Raw genomic sequence first — 24,267 nt, forward strand, 5'->3', positions numbered from 1 at the left:
TCTATTCTATTCTATTCTATTCTATTCTATTCTATTCTATTCCATTCCATATTTTCTATTCTATTCTATTCTATTCTACAATCTGTTTATTCTACAATCTGTCTATCCTATCCTATCCTATCCTATCCTATCCTATCCTATCCTATCCTATCCTATCCTATTCTATTCTATTCTATTCTATTCTATTCTATTCTATTCTATTCTATTCTATTCTATTCTATTCTATTCTATTCTATTCTATTCTATTCTATTCTATTCTATTCTATTCTATTCTATTCTATTCTACAATCTGTTTATTCTACAAACTGTCTATCCTATCCTATCCTATCCTATCCTATCCTATCCCATCCCATCCCATCCCATCCCATCCCATCCCATCCCATCCCATCCCATCCCATCCCATCCCATCCCATTCCATTCCATTCCATTCCATTCCATTCCATTCCATTCCATTCTATTCTATTCTATTCTATTCTATTCTATTCTATTCTATTCTATTCTATTCTATTCTATTCTTTTGTTGTTGTTAGTTGCGAAGTCGTGTCCGACCCATCGCGACCCTATGGACAATGTTCCTCCAGGCCTTCCTGTCCTCTACCATCTTCTGGAGTCCAGTTAAGCTCACGCCTACTGCTTCAGTGACTCCATCCAGCCACCTCATTCTCTGTCGTCCCCTTCTTCTATTGCCCTCAATCTTTCCCAGCATTAGGCTCTTCTCCAGTGAGTCCTTCCTCCTCATTAGGTGGCCAAAGTATTTGAGTTTTAGCTTCAGGATCTGGCCTTCTAAAGAGCAGTCAGGGTTGATCTCCTCTAGGACTGACCGGTTTGATCGCCTTGCAGTCCAAGGGACTCGCAGGAGTCTTCTCCAGCACCAGAGTTCAAAGGCCTCAATTCTTTTGCGCTCAGCCTTTCTTATGGTCCAACTTTCACTGCCATACATTGCAACTGGGAAGACCATAGCCTTGACTATACGCACTTTTGTTGACAGGGTGATGTCTCTGCTTTTTAGTGTGCTGTCTAGATTTGCCATGGCTTTCCTCCCTAGGAGCAAGCGTCTTTTAATTTCTTGACTACAGTCCCCATCTGCAGTGATCTTGGAGCCCAGGAAAATAAAATCTGTCACTACCTCCATTTCTTCCCCATCTATTTGCCAGGAATTAAGAGGGCCGGATGCCATGATCTTAGTTTTCTTAATGTTTAGTTTCAACCCAACTTTTGCACTCTCCTTCTTCACTCGCAACAAGAGACTCTTCAGTTCCTCTTCACTTTCTGCCATTAGAGTGGTATCATCTGCATATCTTAGGTTGTTGATATTTCTTCCAGCAATCTTAATTCCAACTTTTGATTCATCTAGCCCTGCCTTTCTCATGATGTGCTCTGCATATAAGTTAAATAGGCAAGGCGACAGTATACAGCCTTGCCGGACTCCTTTCCCAATTTTGAACCAATCAGTGGTTCCGTGTCCAGTTCTCACTGTTGCTTCTTGGCCCGCATATAGGTTTCTCAAGAGACAAATAAGATGTTCTGGTACTCCCATCTCTTTAAGAACTTGCCACAGTTTGTTATGATCCACACAATCAAAGGCTTTAGCATAGTCAATGAAGCAGAAGTAGATGTTTTTCTGGAACTCTCTAGCTTTTTCCATGATCCAGCGTATGTTGGCAATTTGATCTCTAGTTCCTCTGCCTCTTCGAAATCCTGCCTGTACTTCTGGTAGTTCTCGATCCACATACTGCTGGAGTCTAGCTTGTAGGATTTTAAGCATAACTTTACTAGCATGAGAAATGAGTGCAATGGTGCGATAGTTTGAACATTCTTTGACACTGCCTTTCTTTGGAATTGGAATGTAAACTGATCTTTTCCAATCCTGTGGCCACTGTTGAGTTTTCCAAATTTATTCTATTCTATTCTATTCTATTCTATTCTATTCTACAATCTGTTTATTCTACAAACTGTCTATCCTATCCTATCCTATCCTATCCTATCCTATCCTATCCTATCCTATCCTGTCCTGTCCTGTCCTGTCCTGTCCTATCCTATCCTATCCTATCCTATCCTATCCTATCCTATCCTGTCCTGTCCTGTCCTGTCCTGTCCTGTCCTGTCCTGTCCTATCCTATCCTATCCTATCCTATCCTATCCTATCCTATCCTATCCTATCCTATCCTATCCTATCCTATCCTATCCTATCCTATCCACGGTTCCATCTCTAGCTATCACAAGATGGTCTGCCTCAAAAGCTGCTGAACCCCCAAAAAATCTGAAATTCAGTCGCATTGTTGCGGCTGCCATTTTGACTTTTTTTTTTAATCACACTGCAGACACTCCTGTTTTATGGCGGAATTCAGCAACCTTAGAAAGGTGTTAGCCTTTACAAAAACCACCAGGCTCCCGAAATTTTGGCTGCCACCGGTGAACAAGACTGACCCTCATTTTAATGCAACCAAGGCGTCGGCTGCTTTGTATCCAGGTAGCCCTCAACTTAAACGACCATCCCCGACCGCCAAATGTCTGTTGCTAAGCGAAACCTTTGTTAAGTGACATTTGTCTTATTTCACCACCTTTCTTGCCTCAGTTGTTATGGGAATGGTGGCCGTCGTTAAGTTAGCAACACGGCCATTAAGCGAATCCGACTTCCCCCTTTGACTTTCCTGATAAAAAGGTTTGCCAAAGTTGAGCACCTGAGCCTGGGGCACTGCAACCGTCATAAATACGAGTCAGTTGCCAAGCGTTCAAAGTTGGGTCACGTGACCTGGGGGGGGGGAAATGCTGCAACGGTCGTTAAATGGGAAAAAAGTGGTCCCAAGTCACTCTTTAAGGGTGAGGTTGTAACTTTGGTTGTTAAATGAACTGGTTGTAAGGTGAGGGCTACCTTACAAGAGGTGGGGAAGGGGAGTGAGCCGGGACACAGGTCAGCCCTCCCCCTCTCCTTGCCTCCACCCCCAGGATCCACAGAGAGATCCTTAGAGTCATGCAGAGTTTTGCGGTCTCTCTTTGCACACACGAATGCCTAATTACGTCGTCGTTTGCCTGCCAAAGAGTGTGTGGTGCTACTGTGGTCTCCTCAAAAGGAAGGGTGGTGGGGGATCCTCCTGTGATCTCCAGCCTGTTTGAGGCCACCCCCGGCGGCCGCTCCTCGGCTAATTAAACCCCTATGGAATTCTCTGCTCAATTAAATCCTCAATTCTGCCACCAGGAAACAGAAGATAATCCTCTGCAGAGCTCAAAACAACGGGCGTGCATCCCTACTCTGCTTTCAATTTCCAGCAGAAGAAAGCTGGGAGGGACCTTGGGGGGGGGGTCTTCTAGCCCAGCCTCCTGCTCAACCAGGAGACCCCCATACCATCCCAGACAAGTGGCTGTCCAGTCTCTTCTTAAAAGCCTCCAGTGATAAAGCACCCACAACGTCTGGTGGCAAGCAGTTCCCCTGGTTTAATTGTCCTCACTTTTAGGAAGTTTCTCTTTACTTCCAGGTTGTTTCTCTCCTTGATTAATTTGCATCCACTGCTCCTTGTCTTGCTTTCTGGTGCTTTGGAAAATAAGTTGACTGACCCCCCCCCTCTTCTTTGGGTAAAGGTAAAGGTTCCCCCGCACATGCGTGCTAGTCATTTATGACTCTAAGGGCCGGTGCTCATCTCCGTTTCAAAGCCGAAGAGCCAGCGCTTGTCCGAGGACGTCTCCGTGGTCATGTGGCCGGCATGACTAGACGCCAAAGGCGCACGGAACGCTGTTACTTTCCCACCGTAGTGGTCCCTATTTTCCTACTTGCATTTTTACGTGCTTTCGAACTGCTAGGTTGGCAGAAGCTGGGATGAGTAACAGGCGCTCACTCTGCTACGCGGCACTCGGGATTCAACCCGCCAAACTGCCGACCTTCTGATCGAACACTGCTATATCATGTCAGTCCTACTCCTTCTTTTCCCTAGACTAGCCATACCTAGTTCCTTCTTCTTTCTCCCAAACACTGGAGGCCGTTTGTGGGCAGAAAAGCTGCCTATACGGGTAAGTCCTTGACTTGCAACAATAATTCAGCCTGCATTTTACGGTCATTAATTGACTCAAGGAGCTTGGTGGCTCACAAGATTAGGACGCTTGTCTGGATAATCGGCAGACTTGCGTTTGAGAGCCGGTTGCGGGATGGGGTGAGCTCCTGTCATGCACTCCAGCTCCTGCCGGCCCAGAAGTTTGAAAGGGGGCAACAGCGAGTAGGTAAATGGGTACCACTTTGTTGGGCAACCTAGCGGGGGCGTGAAAGGAGCCCCCAGCTGGTCATCCCTTGAGCAACGGTGATGTCACAGTCCGATCTTTTCAACCTGGAAGTGTTTTGGTGCTCCCGACACAACTGTAGTACTGTGTTTCCCCGGAAGTAAGACTTAACTGGGAAAATAAGCCCTAGCATGATTTTTCAAGTTGCTCGTAATATAAGCCCCTCTCCCAAAATAAGCCCCAGTTAAGATCATCAGCCAGACGCAGGGGTAGGCCACCTTGGCTCTTTAATGACTCGTGGACTTCAACTCCCAGAATTCCTTAGCCAGCCATGCTGAGGGGAACGGAGAGGCTTCCATGCTTAGCCATGCTGGCTCAGGAATTCTGGGAGTTGAAGTCCATAGGTCGTCAAAGAGCCAAGGTTGCCTACCCCTGAGCCAGATAGATGCATTTAGTACCGTATTTTCCAGAATATAAGCCTTAACCGGAAAAATAAGCCCTAATGCGTCTTTTAAGGGACGCGGTGGCTCAGTGGGTTAGGTCGCTGAGCTTGTCGATCAGAAGGTCGGCAGTTTGGCGGGTCGAATCCCGAGTGCCGCGTAGCAGAGTGAGCGCCTGTTACTCGTCCCAGCTTCTGCCAACCTAGCAGTTCGAAAGCCCGTAAAAATGCAAGTAGAAAAATAGGGACCACTCCGGTGGGAAGGTAACAGCGTTCCGTGCGCCTTTGGCGTCTAGTCATGCCGGCCACATGACCACGGAGACGTCCTCGGACAAGCGCTGGCTCTTCGGCTTTGAAACGGAGATGAGCACCGGCCCCTAGAGTCGGAAACGACTAGCACGCATGTGCGGGGGAACCTTTACCTTTACCTTTTTAATGCGTCTTTTGGAGCAAAAATTAATATAAGACCCGGTCTTATATTTGGGGAAACACAGGCTAGTAGTAGCACTGGGTCATGCGACTGCCCAATTTCACCACCTTTTTTGCTGCAGTTGCGAAAGGAACATGATGGTCATAAAGCAAACACCATGGTGGTTAACCAAATCCATTGTACGCTATGGGGTGGGGATGAGGGCTATTGCTGGAAATTGGAAGTAAATGCAAAAACACTGTAGGTAAGTGACATGACGTCAGGGCACTGCAAATAACCCTAAATGTGGGGCATTTTCCCGGTGCCCAAAATGGAGTCACGCAACTGGGAGGGACGTGGCCGTTGAAACTTTAAATCTGGATCACGAGTCCCTTTTGTGTGTGGGTGGGGGGGTGGGGTGGGGGTTGTCGTAACTTTGAGCAGTTGCTAAGTGACCGGTTGTAAGTCAAGGGTTACCTATATGCAGCGAGATATAAAAAGCAGAGTTTCCCTTTTTTGTAAGGGGAGATTTTTGGTCACGGATTCCAAAGTAAGCACCCCCAAATTTAGCAAATAAATTCCAAAGTAGCCACCCCTAAATATTGATCAGAGGGATCTCCTCCACAGTGGAGGGGCCTCCATGAAATCTAGGCTTGCGCTGATTGTACTACATGGAGGAATTTATTGCCGCTTCACCGCAGGGATAAATAAAAGGCCGTCACACTTTGTTCTTCAGGGGCGTCTGAAGGTTTTCCTCCGCCTGGTCCACGTTCACGTTCTCAAGGGGCTTCTGGATTTGAAAATAAAGCTCGTCGTCAAAGCAGAATTGGTCAGGAGGCTGGGCTAAGAAGGGGAGTTTTAAAAGCAGCCCCGTCAGATAGCCTCCTACGAGGGACACAATGACCGAGATGCTGAGGCCTACAGCTTGAAAAAGAGCCTGTTCCGAAGTGCTCCTTCCCAAGCTTTCTCCAATGAAGGTGGTCTCCACAGTGGCATTTTGTAAGGCTGGACTTCGGGCGGGGAAGACATGGTAGAGCTGGTGCCCGTAGGCTTCATCTGGTACTAACAAAATGGCCACGATCCCAGCCACGGCTCCGAGGATGCCTGGAAGACCGTGAAGGTTGTGGATCCCACACTGGTCTTGAAGGTGGACTTTGTTGGCCAAGAACGGGGTCATATATTTGAAGCCAAGGATGCAGGCCAGAGATGACAGGATCCCCAGGAGAAATGCCCCGCCTGGACCAATGGCCATGTCGGCTACTGTTCCGATGGCCACGCCTCCAGCCAAGGTGGCATTCTGTAGGTGGCCCATGCTGACTTTGCCTTTCTTCTCCAGAAGGCTGGAGAGAGCAAACGTGGTCAAGACGCTAGCGCTGAGCGTAATCCAGGTGTGCAGCACGGCCCTATGTTGGGCATCACCCGGATGGACAAGAACGGAAACAAAACTGGGCCAGAAGACCCAAAGGAATATGGCGCCCACCAGGGACAGGAGATCAGAGATGTAAGAGGGAGTCTCCTTGGGGTGTCTCGTCTGGAGTCCTGACCTGTACAAAGCTATGGAGGCCCCCAGACCAAAGTAGCAAGAAAAGACATGGACGGTGACAGTTCCTCCAATGTCCACCGCTTGGAAGTAGCTTATAATTAGCCACTCGCAAGCTACGTAGAGGGGCACCTCAAAGAAGCCCATGAGGAGCAGCTGGATGGGACTGGTTCGGCCCAAGATGGCCCCCGCAGAGATGAGGACAGTCACCGTGGCAAACTCTGCAGTCAGAAGGTTATAGAGGCCTAGGTGGATCTTTCCATCGTGGTAGTGATAGATGAACCCCTGCACAATCAGGGCCCACTGCACGGAGAAGTTGGACAACAGGAAGTTGTAGGCCACAGCACTGACCCCGTAGCCTTTCATAAACGCCAGAAGCAAACCGAGGCCAACCAACAACATCAACTGGATGTCTTGGAAGAGAGAGAACAAGACGTAGAGCTGGTTATCATCTGGGTCAACGTCAGCAGGCTGGCGGGCAGCATCCGTGTGCCGGTCGTACGTTGCGAAGAGCACAAAGATGAAGAGGAGGGCGCCTTGAAAGACAAAGAGCAAGACGGGTAACCGGCAACGGAGGCTGGTGGAGAAGAGTTTGGACATGTTTCACTCAGAAGGTCCAAGACGAACCTGTGAAAAGGCAATGAGAAGACGCAAATATGTAGACAATTTTGAGAAGGCCGTTCCAAAGGTCTTCCAACGTTTGGTCGACTTTTCAAACGTCCACCAGACCCAACCTTGCAAAGCCAAGGGATTTCTGCAAGTAGCACAGGAAGTCCTCGACTTCAAACAGTTCATTTAGGGACTGTTTGAGGGTACAACGGCAGTGAAAAAAGTGACTTACGACTGTTGCAGCATCCTCGCGGTCCCCTGGAAGCTTGGCAACTGGCATGTACTTATAATGGTTGCAGTGTCCTCCAGGGTCACATGACCCCCCCTTTGCGACCTTCTGACAAGCAAAGTCAATGGGGAAGCCAGATTCCCTTAACAACCGTGTTGCTAAATTAACCAGATTCCCTTAACAACTGTGGCAAGGAAGGTCGCAAAACGAGGCAAAATTCACTTAACAAAACGTCGCGCTGAACAAATGTCTCGCTTAGCAACAAAGCTTTGGGCTCCGTTGGGATTGTAAGTCGAGGACTACCTCTCCCCCCGCCCCATAGCTCAGTGTTTCTCACTCAAAGTGTGGACTTCAAATCCAAGAATTCTTCAGCCAGCCATGTTGTTAGGCTGTAAAGTTGATGGCGGGAGAATTGCACTTTCGAAACCGTGAGATTCTGTTAATGTAGCTTTACAATAAAATAGAATTAGTTTATTTGTCTGGGTTTAGCCTCCGAGGCCTCTGGTAAGGCTGACAGTAGCAGAAAATAAAAAGAAGGTCATTCCTGGTGTCCTTTATGCTTGTACAATGACACTTATATGAGGCATTTAAACTGTGACGTTAAACATTAACCAAAGATAGAATCCACTTCTACTGAGAGATTTAACTTGTTTCTTGTGCAAGCTTCAGAAAATTGCAGAGATGCCTTTTTGGACCAACGATCAAAAATGTCACAATATGCGGCGATAAAAGTGTCCTCCTTAACATTCCTCACTGAATTGGTCCAAAGATGTGGACTCTGACCAGATTTCATCACGGCAATTTCTGAATAACTAAGGTTGTTGAGCCCTCATCACCGAAAGGTAAAAGGCAATTTCGGTATTGTTTGCCATCAATATATTGGCTGATCTTGCTGGATCTTTTTTTTTAAAGAAGAAGTTAGAATGTTCAATTACATAGAAAATATGAAATCTGGTAGGAAACCATAAATACACCCATTCAGGGTAAGCCACAGTGGCTATCAATCCAGGGTATGTTTGTTTGAGAAGCACAAGGCAATTTTTAAAAATTAGTTATTTTTATCCCACCTGTATTGCTTTTATAAATCAGCTGGAGAACATACCTTATGCTCCTTCCTCCTTCCATTTCCCCCACAACAGCAACCTTGTGAGAGGTAGTGAGATTAGGCTGAGAAAGTGATTGGCCCAAAGTCACCCAGCTGACTTTCATGCCTGAGGCGGGACTAGAACTCACCGTCTCCTGGTTGAATGGCCCAAAGTCACCCTCTTTCGTACCTAAAGTGGGACTAGAACTCACCATCTCCTGGTGATTGGCCCAAAGTCACCCAGTTGGCTTTTATGCCTAAAGTGGGACTAGAACTCACCATCTCCTGGTTGAATGGCCCAAAGTCACCCAGCTGGCTTTTATGCCTAAAGTGGGACTAGAACTCACCATCTCCTGGTGATTGGCCCAAAGTCACCCAGTTGGCTTTTATGTCTAAAGTGGGACTAGGACTCACCATCTCCTGGTTGAATGGCCCAAAGTCACCCAGCTGGCTTTTATGCCTAAAGTGGGACTAGAACTCACCATCTCCTAGTGATTGGCCCAAAGTCACCCAGCTGGCTTTTATGCCCAAGGCAGGACTAGAACTCACAAACTCCTGGTGACTGGGCCAAAGTCACCAATGTGTTTGTGATGCCTAAGGAAAGTCTAGAACTCACAGTCTCCAGGTGATTGGGCCAAAGTCACTCAGCCAGCTTTCATGTCTAAGGAGGGACTAGGATTCACATTCTCCTGTTTTCTAGCCTGGTACCTTAACCAGTAGACCAAATTGTCTCTTTCCTACAGAGATGACGCCCTCTCCTTTATGAGACAAGGTTCAGCTGGAGAGTATCAAAAACTGGGAAGAAACCTGGAAGATCTTCTAATCCTCGGTCCAACCTGGACCAGTGGCCGTGCAAATTTGGATGTCCCTCTCTAGAGTTTCTACCTGTCCACTTTTGTCCTAATCTTTGATGCTAGAAGGCTAGGAAGAATCCATCCGTGCCAGCCGTACTTTGCTTTGAAAATCTGGATTCACGCATTCATACATTTAGCCTTCAGGTTACGGTCGCATAGCCATAACCGACCAGTTTTTACAATTTTTCCCCCCGGCAATCATTAAGCGATAGGCACGGTCATTAAGCAAACCCATTGGGTCACTAGGGGCATGGTTTTGCCAAAAATCAGAAGTAAGTGCTGGCAATCTTCAGCAAAAACCATTGTAAAACATGGGCAGATGACCTTGGGATGCTGCAAACAGCTGTAAAGTATAGGTTTAGCATGCACCGCTTAGAGATGTAATAAACAAACAGACAAATAAATAAACAAGCAAATAAATAACTGCAGCCATGTTGCTGAGTGTTCAAAGTGCGGTCACATGACCATGGGCAGGAGGGGGGGGACTCTCAGAACCTTGGATCCGGGTGTCATAATTCCCCTTTTTCAGGTAGGTGGGATCTTCCAACGGTTGCTAAGGTCTACTTGTCCGTAGGGTTCAAAACTTCCCACCGTCTCTTTCTGATCTTTGTTCTCATTGCTGGTGTTTTAGAGTTTGACAACCACAGCTGGGGAAATATATATGACGTCTCCGTGGTCATGTGGCCGGCATGACTAGACGCCAAAGGCGCACGGAACGCTGTTACCTTCCCACCGTAGTGGTCCCTATTTTTCTACTTGCCTTTTTACGTGCTTTCGAACTGCTAGGTTGGCAGAAGCTGGGACAAGTAACAGGCGCTCACTCTGTTACGCGGCACTCGGGATTCGACCTGCCAAACTGCCAACCTTCAGTTTGACAAGCTCAGCATCCTAACCCACTGAGCCACCGTATGTGTGTGTGTGTGTGTGTGTGTGTGTGTGTGTGTATACACATACACACATATATATACATACATACACATACATATTTACATACACATATATATGTACAGTATGTATATATGTATGTATGTGTATGTATACATACATATACATACATACACATACATATATATATGTATGTATATATACATATGTATGTATACATATGTATATATATGTATGTATGTGTATGTATGTATGTGTATGTGTATGTATGTATGGCCCCTGACCTTCGCTCCTTCCGGCGGGATCTAAAAACCTATTTATTTGAGCAATCCGGCCTGGTTTGATGGGTTTGGGGTTGGGTTTTTAATATGGTTTTATTATTGTATATATCGGGCATAATTATTGAATTGTTTTTTAACTTTTATACTTTGTTTTTTAATATTTATTGCCCTGTACACCGCCCTGAGTCTTTCGGGAGAAGGGCGGTATAAAAATTTAATAAATATAAATATAATATATGTGTAGGTCTATGTGTAATATATATGTAGGTCTTGGCGTATTCGGGTCTTTTCCTGTGTAGGATTGAGGGTGTCTTGGCGACGTTTCGACAATGTCCCACTCGTCATCTTCAGGCTGGTGTCTTCGGTTTCATGCTTGTGTGAGCACAAAACCGAAGACACCAGCCTGAAGATGACGAGTGGGACCTCGTCGAAACGTCGCCAAGACACCCTCAATATACGCCAAGACCTACATACCTGTACCCGTGAAAATCTACGAAAACATATATATATATATATATATATATATATATATATATATATATATATATATATATATATTTTTATATATATATATATATATATATATATATATATATATATATATATATATATATATATATATATATATATATATATATATATATATATATATATATATATATATATATATATATATATATATATATATATATATATATATATATATATATATATATATATATATATATATATATATATATATATATATATATATATATATATATATATATATATATATATATATATATATATATATATATATATATATATATATATATATATATATATATATATATATATATATATATATATATATATATATATATATATATATATATATATATATATATATATATATATATATATATATATATATATATATATATATATATATATATATATTTGAGCCAGGTCCAGAAGTGACAAAGATGGCTGAGATGGTTTCCCACTACTGTTTTTTTTTTAAAGTTAAACCAAACCACAGTGTTGCAAGTCAGGACCCCATAGATGGAGTTTGGAAATGCTTAACTTCTCTGAGCTCCTTCTTTCCATATTATTCCTTCCCTTCGTATGACTTTAGGAAAGTGAACAATAGTAGCCATCGCCTTCATCATCATCGTGGGGTTCCTAGAGGGGCTCCATATCTGTAAGGTCACTCTAGGGCTTTGACTCTATGCCTCACTATACAACCCAGCCGATGGGGAGGTTAGTTAAGCCTAAACCAGGCAACCTTAAGACTTGCGGACTTCAATTCCCAGAATTCCTCAGCCAGCTATGCCAAGTTTGGAAACCCCTAGCCCAGGGGTGGGGAACCGTGGCTCAGGAATTCTGGGAGTTGAAGTCCACAACTCATAAAGCTCTCAGGGACCCTTTGGGACTAAACCTACTCCCCTTTGCTTCCAATGGCATCCAACACAACTCACAACCATTCAGTTAGCAACTGTTCGAAGTTACAATGGCACGAAGAAAAAGTGACTTAAAACCAGTACTCACATTTACGACCGTGATAGCATCTCCATGGTCATGTGATCAAAATTTAGGCGCTTGGCAACAGGCATGTATCGCAGCATCCCGGGGTCATGTGATCGCCATTCACGACTATCTCAGCCAGCTTCCGACCACCAACGACTGCGTGATTCACTTAGCAGCAGTGATTTCCTTAACAACCGTGGCAAAAAGGTCGTACAACTGGGCATGGCTCACTGAACAACGGTTTTGCTTAACGACAGAAATTGTGGTCGTAAGTCGAGGACTATCTTTACAACCTATTTGCCCGATAGTCGTGTTTATTTGTAAAATGGATTGGCCCCTTCTTTTATGCAGGGTAAACTGTGGGCGTCTTACAATCATAACTAACCTGAATCTTGACCCACTCAAATAAAGCCACAGTGTGTATTACACAACGTTGTGTAAGTGTGTCTATGGAGATTCTCAGTCGTCCAGGTGTGGTTTTTCCTCAGGACGCACCTGAACTTTCTTTGTTTTTCTTTTTCGCTTCTCATCCAAGAAGCTTCTTCAGCTTTGACTGGATGGTGGGGAGCAACCAATATAAATCCTTCCAGTAACTGTGAGAGGAATCTTGGAGTCTTAGCGGACAATCAGTGAAATATGAGCCAATGGTGTGCGGCGGCAGCCAAAAAAGCCAAACGCAATCCTAAATTGCATTAACAGAGGGGTTCACTCAAGATCGCGTGAGGTGCTAATTGTTGTGATTCAGGGTCAGCCTGTGGGTTCGGCAGTTGGGTCGGACGACTCAGAGGAGGAGGAGGGGGGTGTTGAAGAGCTTGCTGATGATGGCCTTGAGGCTCCGCAGAGCCCTCAGCCGGGCCCCTCCCACCTGGTCACGACGGAGACCCAGCTGTGTGAGCCTGACAGCGTGGATGAAGATGACCCACAGCTGGCCCTGTTCAAGGACGCCCGACGCAGGAGGCAGTCAATCAGGAGTAAACAGAGGAAGGCAATGGGGCACCTCGGAAGGAGGCAGAGAGAGGCCACGCCCTGAACTGTATTTAAGGGGAATGTGTGGGAGGGCTGGTTTGCTGAAGGCAACCGCTTGGATAGTTCCTGTTTCATAGCTCCTGTTTCATGGTTGGTGTCTTGTCTTGCTCTGTTTTATGTTAATAAATTTGGCAGGCTTTATTCCAGCCTCTTGCCGTTTGTAAAGGGGTTGTCCCTGCTTTTCCTGCAGGGCCAGTAGCAGGCTGGTACAGAACACTAATACCACTCTATAAAGCCTTAGTGAGGCCACACCTAGAATACTGCAACCAATTTTGGTCTCCAACACTACAGAAAAGATGTCGAGACTCTAGAAAGAGTGCAGAGAAGAGCAAAAAAGATGACCGGCAGACTGGAGACTAAAATATATGAAGAACAGTTTCAGGAACTGGGCATGGCTAGTCTAGTGAAGAGAAGGACCAGGGAAGACATACATGATAGCAGTCTTCCAATATTGGAGGGGCTGCCCCGGAGAGGAGGGGGTCAACCTATTTCCCAAAGCACCTGAAGACCAGACAAGGAATAACAGATGGAAACTGACCGAGGAGAGACTCAACCTGAAAGTAAGGAGAATTTTTCTGACAGTGAGAACAATCAACCAATGGAACAGATTGCCTTCAGAAGTTTTGGGAGCTTCATCACTGGAGGCTTTCAAGAGAAGACTGGACTGTCACTTGTCAGAAATGGTGTAGGGTCTCCTGCTTGGGTGGAGGGGGTTGGACTAGATGACCTCCAAGGTTCTATTCTATTCTATTCTATTCTATTCTATTCTATTCTATTCTATTCTATTCTATTCTATTCTATTCTATTCTATTCTCTATAAAGATTCTATTCTATTCTATTCTATTCTATTCTATTCTATTCTATTCTATTCTATTCTATTCTATTCTATTCTATTCTATTCTATTCTATTCCATATTTTCTATTCTATTCTATTCTATTCTATTCTATTCTATTCTATTCTATTCTATTCTATTCTATTCTATTCCATATTTTCTATTCTATTCTATTCTATTCTATTCTATTCTATTCTATTCTATTCTATTCTATTCTATTCTATTCTATTCTATTCTATTCTATTCTATTCCATATTTTCTATTCTATTCTATTCTATTCTATTCTATTCTATTCTATTCTATTCTATTCTATTCTATTCTATTCTATTCTATTCTATTCTATTCCATATTTTCTATTCTATTCTATTCTATTCTATTCTATTCTATTCTATTCTATTCTATTCTATTCTATTCTATTCTATTCTATTCTATTCTATTCTATTCCATATTTTCTATTCTATTCTATTCTATTCTATTCTATTCTATTCTATTCTATTCTATTCTATTCTATTCTATTCTATTCTATTCTATTCTATTCTATTCTATTCTATTGGTTCCTGAATGGTCCTAACACCTTCAAAGAAAAACAAGAAAGTCCAATTGCCTCCTGAGGAAGAAAAAAGCACCTTTGAGAGCCTCGTGTGAGGTAAACTGTACACCAGGGGTGAGGAACGACGGCCCCTTTACGACTCGTGGACTTCAACTCCCAGAATTCCTGAGCGTAGCTGGCTCAGGAATTCTGGGAGTTGAAGTCCACGAGTCGTAAAGGAGCCATCGTCCCCCACCCCTGCTTTACACAAATGCTCACCCTTCCGGACTCAGTGGATTTCAGCTACTCTTCACAGTTGTACCCTCTTCGTCGATCCCAAATAGCAATTCCTCGGTGTAGTGTAGTAGTGTTACCCCAGTAGTCGCTGTGTTTGTCCTTTGGAGTCACTTGGGTGCTGCTGCAGGAAAAGGAAGTTGAAAGTTAGTACTCAGAAAAAGCTCTAATTTGATTTTTTTTTAATGAGGCAAGGAAGGTATTTATTTCGTATGGACCTGAGTTCTGCTATAGAGCTGTCTTTGACAGCTGTCTTTGACAAAGCTCCACCATTCAAAGGAGTTGGGAAATGCATCTTGCCGATGTCCCACTTCTTTTATAGGTTTGCAATCCAGAAGGAGATCCTTGGGCCTGGATTGGAGTTAAATTGTAACTTTTATTGATTATTGCAACGCAACCCACAAAGCCAACCCTAACCCTGAGAACGTTTCCCGGTGACCTATCCCCAGAGTAACAATCTTCTCTGGTTTTTGTTTTTTCAAGGCACGTATGAGATAGTTTCCATCTGGAAGCTAAAACATAGAAAGAATGGTTGCTGAAATTGGGTAGGTACAGGCCAGGGGTAGGCAACCGTGGCTCCTTCAGGACTCGTGGACTTCAACTCCCAGAATTCCTGAGCCAGCCATGCTGAGGGGAAAGGGAGAGGTTTCCAAGCTGAGCCATGCTGGCTCAGGAATTCTGGGAGTTGAAGTTCACGAATCATAAAAGAGCCAAGGTCGCCTACCCCTGGACTAGGCTAATGAAGAGAAGGGCGAGGGGGGACATGATAGCGGTGTTCCAATGTCTCAGGGGCTGCCCCAAAGAAGAGGCAGTCAAGCTATTCTCCAAAGCGCCTGAAGGCAGGACAAGAAGCAACGGATGGAAAGTAATCAAGGAGAGAAGCAACCTAGAACTAAGGAGAAACCTCCTGACAGTTAAAACAATTAACCAGTGGAACATCTTGCCTCCAGAAGCTGGGAATGCTCCAACACTGGAAGTTTTTTAAGAAGAGACTGGGCAGCCGTTTGTCTGAAATGGTATAGGGTCTCCTGTGTGAGCAGGGGGTTGGGCTAGATGCCCTCCAAGGTCCCTTCCAATTCTGGCTATTATGGATTCTCTAGATGGGAAGGAGCCTTCTGTCCCTCTGCCTTCCTTTAGAGAAACTCTTATATTCTCTTAGAGGAGCATTTCAAAAGGCCTCTGTCAGGGCAGTGACATGAAAAAGGCCCATCCAGATGGTGAGCAGCATCTTTGTTGCACATTAAAGCAGCCAGATGTTCTTTTGCTGCTTCTGCTTTTGGCAGTTACACTAATTTCCATGGGGGCATTTCTTAAAGAGGTGGCCTCTTTCTTGAAGCCTCTAATAAATAGGGCAGATGTGCTGCATTCAGCATGGGTCAAAATGATGACTTCCAGAGAAAATCTGGAGTGTGTGGAGCTATCACCACCACCGTTATCCTATAATACAACAACAACAACTTATTCTATTCTATTCTATTCTATTCTATTCTATTCTATTCTATTCTATTCTATTCTATTCTATTCTATTCTATTCTATTCTATTCTATTCTATTCTATTCTATTCTATTCTATTCTGTTCTGTTCTGTTCTGTTCTGTTCTAATAATAGAGTTGGAAGGGACCTTGGAGGCCCTCTAGTCCAACCCCCTGCTCAGGCAGGAAACCCTATACCATTTCAGACAAAATCCTTGGTTATATATATGCAGCAAACAAACCTTAGTTTTCCTGGAGGAACCTGTAACAGGTTGTCACCCCAATTTTGATCTCCTGTTTGCCATAAAGGCTGCTGGGGCCCCAGCTGTAAAGGAGACAGCAGTCAAGATATACACCACAGGCAGTCCTCGAGTTACAGCCACCACTGAGACCAACATTGATGTTGCTAAGCGAGACAGTTGTTAAGTAAATTTTGCCCCCTTTAACAACCTACCTTGCCAAAGTGGTTAAGTGAATCACTGCAGTTGTTAAATTAGTAACACGGTGGTTAAGCGAATCTGGCTTCCCCCTTGTCTTTGCTTCTCAGAAGGTCGCAAAAGGCGATCACGTGACTTGGGACACTGCGACTGTCATAAATATGAGTCAGTTGCCAAACATCTGAATTGTGATCACGTGACCACGGGCATGCTGCAACCGATGTGAAGTGTGAAAAAAGGTCCTAATTCACCGGTTTTCAGTGCCCTTGTAATTTGGAGCCGTCACTAAATGAACTGCATAACCTTGGCCCTTTTAGGACTCGTGGACTTCAACTCCCAGAATTCCTGAGCCAGCCATGCTGAGGGGAAGGGAGACGTTTCCAAGCTGAGCCAAGCTGGCTCAGGAATTCTGGGAGTTGAAGTCCACGCGTCATGAAGGGGCCATAGTTCCCCCATGCTGGCTCAGGAATTCTGGGAGTTGAAGTCCACAAGTCCACAAGTCATCAAAGAGCCAAGGTTGCCTACCCCTGCTCTAAGTGCTATTGCTATTGCTATTTTAAGCACCTTGGGTGAAAATCCTAGGGCTGAACCAGTGGTGGGATTCAAATAGGTGAACAACCAGTTCTCTGTTTGGATGCCACTTCCGGAAATCCATTCTGGGCCCGGGCAACCAAAAATTAGCTGCTGAACCGGTGCGAACTGGCTGAATCCCACCACTGGGCTGAACGCTCGAATGGAAAGAAATGACGAAAAAAAATAATTCCTGAAAATGCTGAACTTTTTCCACTGGGGCCCAGAAAGCTCCACCTACAGAACTGGAGCTGAGCTTGACTCAGGAGAGACGTTGCCTTAATTGCTGACTGTGCACAAAGGGGACATGGAGGTGACCCAAATAAAATGCCTTGTCATGGTTCTCCCTCAGGTAGGACTTGCAAGAGGACAAAGTCCCACCTGCCTTTTGAGGACTGATGACCTAATCAGAAAAAGGAAGACTGTTGAATGACAGGGGGAAGCTAATTTTCCCTGGGATCTCCAGGAAGTTTCTCTTCCAAATATTAACCAGCCCTGACCCTGATTACCTGTTCAAAATCAGACCAGGTTTTCTGCGTGTCTCCTGAAAACCTGGGCTGAACTATAATCATTCGTTTAGTGACTGTTGGAAGTTGCAGCGGCCCTCAGAAAAGTGACTTGCAAGCATGGCTTGCACTGAACAGCCTTGACAGCATCCCCACGATCATCATCGGATCAAAATTTGGCCATTTGGCCAGCAAGTATCTATTTAAGACCATCCTGCCGCATCTTAGGGTCATGTGATCTCCACTTGCAACCTTGCCAGCCAGCTTCCGACAACCAAAGTCACTAGGGGAAGCCCGATTCATTTAACGACCATATAATTCACTTAACTGGTTGACTCAGTCTGCTATCCTTCTGAGGTCAGTTAAATGAGGACCCAGATTGTTGGGGGGCAAGAGGCCGACTCTGTAATGCAGAGTTAGCCTGCAATACCGCATTCTAAGAGATAGATAGATAGATAGATAGATAGATAGATAGATAGGGATAGATGGATCATTAGATGGATAGATAGATAGATAGATAGATAGATAGATAGATAGATAGATAGATAGATAGATAGATAGACAGTCAGACAGACAGACAGACAGACAGACAGACAGACAGACAGACAGACAGATAAGAGAGAGAGATATGTTGCATTCTAATAGATATTGGGATAGATAGATAGATAGATAATAGATAGATAGATAGATAGATAGATAGATAGATAGATAGACAGACAGACAGACAGACAGACAGACAGACAGATAGATAAGAGAGAGAGATATGTTGCATTCTAATAGATATTGGGATAGATAGATAGATAGATAGATAGATAGATAGATAGATAGATAGATAGATAGATAGATAGAAAGAAAGAAAGAAAGGTAACAGAAAGATAGAAATAGATAGATAATAAATAGATAATGCTGCATTCTAATAGATATTGGAATCAATAGATAATGAGAGAGAGAGAGAGAGAGAGAGAGAGAGAGAGAGAGAGAGAGAGAGAGAGAGAGAGAGAGAGAGAGAGAGAGAGAGAGAGAGATAAGACCGTTTCACAATGCTTCACAGTGTTTTACAGAGTCAGCCTATTGCCCCCAACAATCTGGGTCCTCATGTTTACCAAACCTGGAAGGATGGAAGGCTGAATCAACCTTGAGCCGGTCAGGGTCGAACTGCTGGCAGTCGGCAGAGTCAGCCTGCAATACCACATTCTAACCACTGCACCACCACGGCTCATCAACCCCCACCTTTAATCTTGCACACCTTTCTGGGGAATATCAGCACAAGTTTATATAATTAATTCCACCTTTCAGGTTCTCCCCTGCCTTGAAGTCACAACTCCAAACATAGCAATATTTTTCTTTAATTGTAGAATATCTGTAAATATTATTACCCTAATCCCAAAGGCATGCTTACAACTTTCATTCACTCTCAAGATTTAGATCTAAATTCTTGCTTAATCCTGGGACTTCCTCCTTACCTTTCATCTCCCAATATTATTTTGAGGCAGGCCATAAAGAAAGATACATAAGAATGCTGCATGTCATAAAAGTGAGGTAGGACATAAAAGTGAGAAAATACGTGTATTAGTTAGAAGAAGAACAAGGAAATGGAAAATGCCAAACCACAAGTTCAACTGTAGGTCACATCTCCTAGGCCAACACGAAGTTCAGTTACAGCTAACCACATATGTCTCGCTTGTAGCTAACCACAAACATGGTACAGGAAACTTAGATGCTAGCAAGACACCTGTGACCTTTGCTAAAGACAAGGTTGCAAGATATTTAGCTATAATTTAGCATCGCAAAGTGGGGCTAGGGATGAGCTAGAAGGGGGCTTCGAATTCATGTAACCAATCAGAGCTCATAAGTTACATTTCCGTGTTTTGCTACTTTTGGAGACTATATATGTACTTGCTTTGCCCTGAAAAACGTGTTCAGACATTGACTTTGCTTTTTGTTCTGAACCTTTTGCGCGCAAAATAAAACACTTCTTTTGAAACCGAGGTCTGAGTCTCTTGATTCTGCAACAATTTAGACAGCGACATAAACACGTATAAATAAATACATTTCTCTTTCTCGTCTCCGGAATTTGCAGACATTTGAATGTAACCCTGAAAATAAATCTTAACCCAGTTCTTAAAGCTGTGATTCTTCAGTTTCTGCACATTGCAGTAATCCTGTAAAAAATCTGCTAAATTGCCCTGTAGAAATAAAGGGGCGTGTGGCATGCAGATTGTGGGTTCAGGATCACAACATTTTGAAATATTGTTGTTGGAAATGTAAGAGTCCTTCCTTGAAAACCAAAGGAAGCCTTCATGAAGAGGGGAAAAAATAAGTGGAGTTTCCTAGAAAAGACCAATTTCTTTCTCCATCATATAATTGAAGTAAATCAGAATCGTATTAGGCTAATTGTGTCAGATCTAAGAAAGCTCGACATCCTCTGGATCAATCTCGGTAAGTCCGCTACTTACGGCCACAATTGAGCCCAACATTTCTGTTGCTGAGCAAGACAGTTAAGTGAATTTTGCCCCATTTTACGAACTGTCTTAACAGGGTTTAAGGGAATCACTGCAGCTGTTCAGTTAGTAACCTGTGAATCTAATTTCCCCATTGTCTTTGCTTGTCAGAAGATCGCGAAAGGGGATGCCGTGCAACACTGCGACCATCATCAATATAAGCCACCTGCCAAGCGTCCAAATTTTGATCACGTGACCATGGGGAGGCTGTAGCGGTCGTTAAGTGTGAAAAATGGCCATAAGTCCCCTTTTCCAGTGCCGTTGTAACTTGGAACGCTCACTAAACGAGAGGCTGTAAGTAAAGGACTACTACCCTGTATTAAAGCAAAAGCTTTTTATCTGACATGCAAGGAAGGAGGGGTTATCTGACATTTAATTAGCATTTATCGTTACAGAGGAAGCCCAACATTTTGTGAATGCGGGTGTTCAACATCCCAGCTCATAATCTGTGAACGAAGACAAATTCTGTTATAGAATTTATCATTTATAATATTGATTGGTAATCTTTTAAGCCCTTTATACATAGCAGTTCCCGCCTTTGAGGAAGACCTTTGCCCAGTGGTGGGATTGAAATGCCTGAACAAACGGTTCTCTTATTGGATGCAGGCCTGGGCTAGAACGGAGTTTCGGAAGTGGCATCCACAAACTTCCGGTGGGCTGTTCTAGGCCTGGGAGGCCTCCTCCAGGCGTCCGAGGCCTAGAATGGACATCTGGAAGTGGCATCCACGAACTTCCGGTGGGCTGTTCTAGGCCTGGGAGGCCTCCTCCAGGCGTCCGAGGCCTAGAATGGACATCTGGAAGTGGCATCCACGAACTTCCGGTGGGCTGTTCTAGGCCTGGGAGGCCTCCTCCAGGCATCCGAGGCCTAGAATGGACATCTGGAAGTGGCATGCATGCACTTCCAGTGGGCCGTTCTAGGCCTGGGAGGCCTCCTCCAGGCGTCTGAGGCCTGGAATGGACATCTGGAAGTGGCATCCATGCACTTCTGGCAGGCCATTCTAGGCCTGGGAGGCCTCCTCCAGGCATCCGAGGCCCAGAATGGACATCTGGAAGTGGCATGCATGCACTCCCGGTGGGCTTTTCTAGGCCTGGGAGGCCTCCTCCAGGCATCCAAGGCCTAGAATGGACATCTGGAAGTGGCATGCATGCACTTCCAGTGGGCCATTCTAGGCCTGGGAGGCCTCCTCCAGGCCGCCGAGGCCTAGATTGGACTTCTGGAAGCAGTGGGCATTCAGCCAGTACTCCGAACTCAGCAAAATTTAGCTACCGGTTCTACTGAACCGGTGCGAACCAGCTGAATCCCACAACTGCCTTTGCCCAATGATTGACAGCTGGTTTGTATTGCTTCTGTATTCCTGGCCATTCATAAAATTGGCTTGGAATTCCCACCTGCACAGCTCAACATGCACCCTAATCTTGACATTTATTGCAATGCAAACACATGTTTAAGTCGCACAGGTCTTGACATGTCTTCCTCTCTTCCTCACCCTTATCTTACTAAGAGTACCTTGTAGCCCAATGCTTTGAACATGGAGGTGTTTATCTGTTTGTTTTTATTTATTTGGGAGGTTTATCTTAAGCAAAGTTCTCTGGACAGCCAGTTTACACTGACCATCTGTTTTACGATAGCCAGAGGCATGGTGACGTTATTGCACACAAATGGACAGGATACAGCTTTTCTTTTTGCGATAGTGGCAATATTGCATGCCTGCTGCATGAATTTTAAAGCACATTCTCTCCCCTCCCCTTTATAGATTTAGGCCTTTTTTAAAAAAAATACAACCTTTATTATTTTTATAAATAACTCAAGACAGAGAGCGTACCTAATTCCACCTCCTATTTTCCCCACAACAATCCTGTGAGTCATTTGGGATGAGAGAATGGGACTGGTCCAAAGTCAATTAACTGGCTTTCATGCCTAAGGCAGGACTACAACTCACCATCTCCTGGTGATTGGTCCAAAGTCACCCAGTTGGCTTTCATGCCTAAGGCAGGACTACAACTCATCATCTCCTGGTGATTGGCCCAAAGTCACCCAGTTGGCTTTTATGCCTAAGGCAAGATTAGAGCCTTGGTGGAGCAGTGGGCTAATGCCTCCTTAAGTAACACCAGCTGCCTGCAATTAGTGCAGGTTCGCATCCCACCAGGCTCAAGGTTGACTCAGCCTTCCATCCTTCCGAGGTAGGTAAAATGAGGACCCAGATTGTTGGGGGGCAATAAGCTGACTTTGTAATAATGCCGCTTTGGGGGGGGGGGCGAAAGCCCTAATAAGCAGGCATATACATAGAATGAAGGCTATTGCTAAGCACATTGGTTTGTGCTTAAATTGTAAGCCGCCCTGAGTCTTCGGAGAAGGGCGGGATATAAATGGGATTAAAAAAAAACAACTCACTGTCTCCTGGTGATTGGCCCAAAGTCACCTAGTTGGCTGGCATGCCTAAGGCAGTGGACATATTGTCTTCTGGTGATTCGTCCAAAGTCACCTGGCCAGCTTTCACACCTAAGGCAAAACTAGAACTCACCATCTCCTAGTGATTGGCTCAAAATCAGCCAACCCAGCTTTCATATCTAAGGCAGGACTAGAACTCACCGTCTCCTGGTGATTGGCCCAAAGTCACCCACCCGCTTTCATGCCTAAGGCAAAACTAGAACTCACCGTCTCCTGGTGATTGGCTCAAAATCAGCCAACCCAGCTTTCATATCTAAGGCAGGACTAGAACTCACCGTCTCCTGGTGATTGTCCCAAAGTCACCCAGTTGGTTTTCATGCCTAAGGCAGGATTAGAACTCACCGTCTCCTGGTGATTGGCCCAAAGTCACCCAGTTGGTTTTCATGCCTAAGGCAGGATTAGAACTCACCATCTCCTGGTGATTGGCCCAAAGTCACCCAGTTGGCTTTCATGCCTAAGGCAGTGGACATATTGTCTCCTGGTGATTTGTCCAAAGTTACCCAGCCAGCTTTCAATTCTAAGGCAGGACTAGAACTCACCGTCTCCTGGTGATTGGCCCAAAGTCACCCAGCTGCTTTCAAGCCTAAGGCGGGACTAGAACTCACCGTCTCCTGATTTCTAGCCTGATGCCTTAAAGACTACCCAACCGTCACTTTCGAAGAACTGCCCTCTCTCTCTTTCTGCTTCCCAACCCACCACTCATGATGCATACATACCGAACGCTCCCTTCAGCACCTCTTGCCTCTTCAGCATGCCAACAGTGGCAGCAATGCTTTAAGGATCTTCAGCTCCACTAGAGTGTTTTTCTACCTATCCTATTAAGTCAGGTAAAACAGGTTCCTGCCAACTCCTGGCTGGATTTCAGAAACAATCCTGAGTTGGTTTGTCTCTGGAATGCGCCTTTTGTGTTTGGCAACCCAGTGAGGAGAGGCAAGTATGGGGAAGAAACATGTCCTCCCGTCCTTTTAATTCAAATACAAATGTCCATATTTTCTGCTGTAGAAGAGCACTGCAGTGCTTAATTGAAGCATGGTGCTATTTCCCAGTGCAGCTGGGGGATATTTCTAAATGTTTCTCAAATGCAAGAAACTTTAAGGCTTAACGTTTAAGCTGTATGGGCTGCGATTCCCAGAAGTCCTCAGCCAGCAAGTATGCAATTTAATTCCCAGAATTCCCCAGCCAGCGTGTGTAAATTTCAACTCCCAGAATTCCTTGGCCAGCATGTGTGGACTCCAACTCCCAGCATTCCTTAGCCAGCATGTGTGGACTCCAACTCCCAGAATTCCTTAGTATGCTGGCTGGAGAATTCTGGGTGCTGAAGTCCACACAGCTTAAAGTAGCTGAGGTTGAGAAAACACTGTTCTAAAAGAGCTTTTTGTAGCCCCTGAAATCTCTTAAACCGTGAGAATGAATAACCACCATTTAATATAGACCACTGTTTACTGTGTTTAGGTAAAGGTAAAGGTTCCCCCGCACATGCGTGCTAGTCGTTTCCGACTCTAGGGGCCAGTGCTCATCTCCGTTTCAAAGCCGAAGAGCCAGCGCTTGTCCGAGGACGTCTCCGTGGTCATGTGGCCGGCATGACTAGATGCCAAAGGCACA

The 24,267-nt window shown here is 44.8% G+C and overlaps 1 protein-coding gene across 2 annotated transcripts; it reads right to left on the bottom strand.

The window, feature by feature from the left end:
• Window positions 1-5,722: 5,722 nt before the first annotated feature.
• LOC308665090 (ammonium transporter Rh type B-like) lies at window positions 5,723-23,395 on the bottom strand. 2 transcript variants are annotated; one of them, XM_081322751.1, is made up of 3 exons: window positions 23,382-23,395; window positions 14,716-14,854; window positions 5,723-7,221 (listed from the first exon to the last, which is right to left on the bottom strand). In XM_081322751.1, the coding sequence occupies exon 3, from the start codon at window positions 7,192-7,194 to the stop codon at window positions 5,773-5,775; it is 1,422 nt and encodes a 473-aa protein (XP_081178877.1). In that variant the 5' UTR covers window positions 7,195-7,221; window positions 14,716-14,854; window positions 23,382-23,395; the 3' UTR covers window positions 5,723-5,772. The 2 variants fall into 2 exon arrangements, with proteins under 2 accessions (XP_081178877.1, XP_081178876.1); XM_081322750.1 differs by lacking the exon at window positions 23,382-23,395 and having other exon boundaries at window positions 14,716-15,102.
• Window positions 23,396-24,267: the final 872 nt, after the last annotated feature.

This window comes from Vipera berus, assembly GCF_964194415.1.
Source record: "Vipera berus genome assembly, chromosome: 3".
Classification (NCBI taxonomy): Eukaryota; Metazoa; Chordata; class Lepidosauria; order Squamata; family Viperidae; genus Vipera; species Vipera berus.

Coding starts and splice junctions, on each gene's coding strand:
- LOC308665090 (XM_081322751.1), bottom strand. CDS start 7,194: ATGTCCAAACTCTTCTCCACCAGCCTCCGTTGCCGGTTACCCGTCTTG.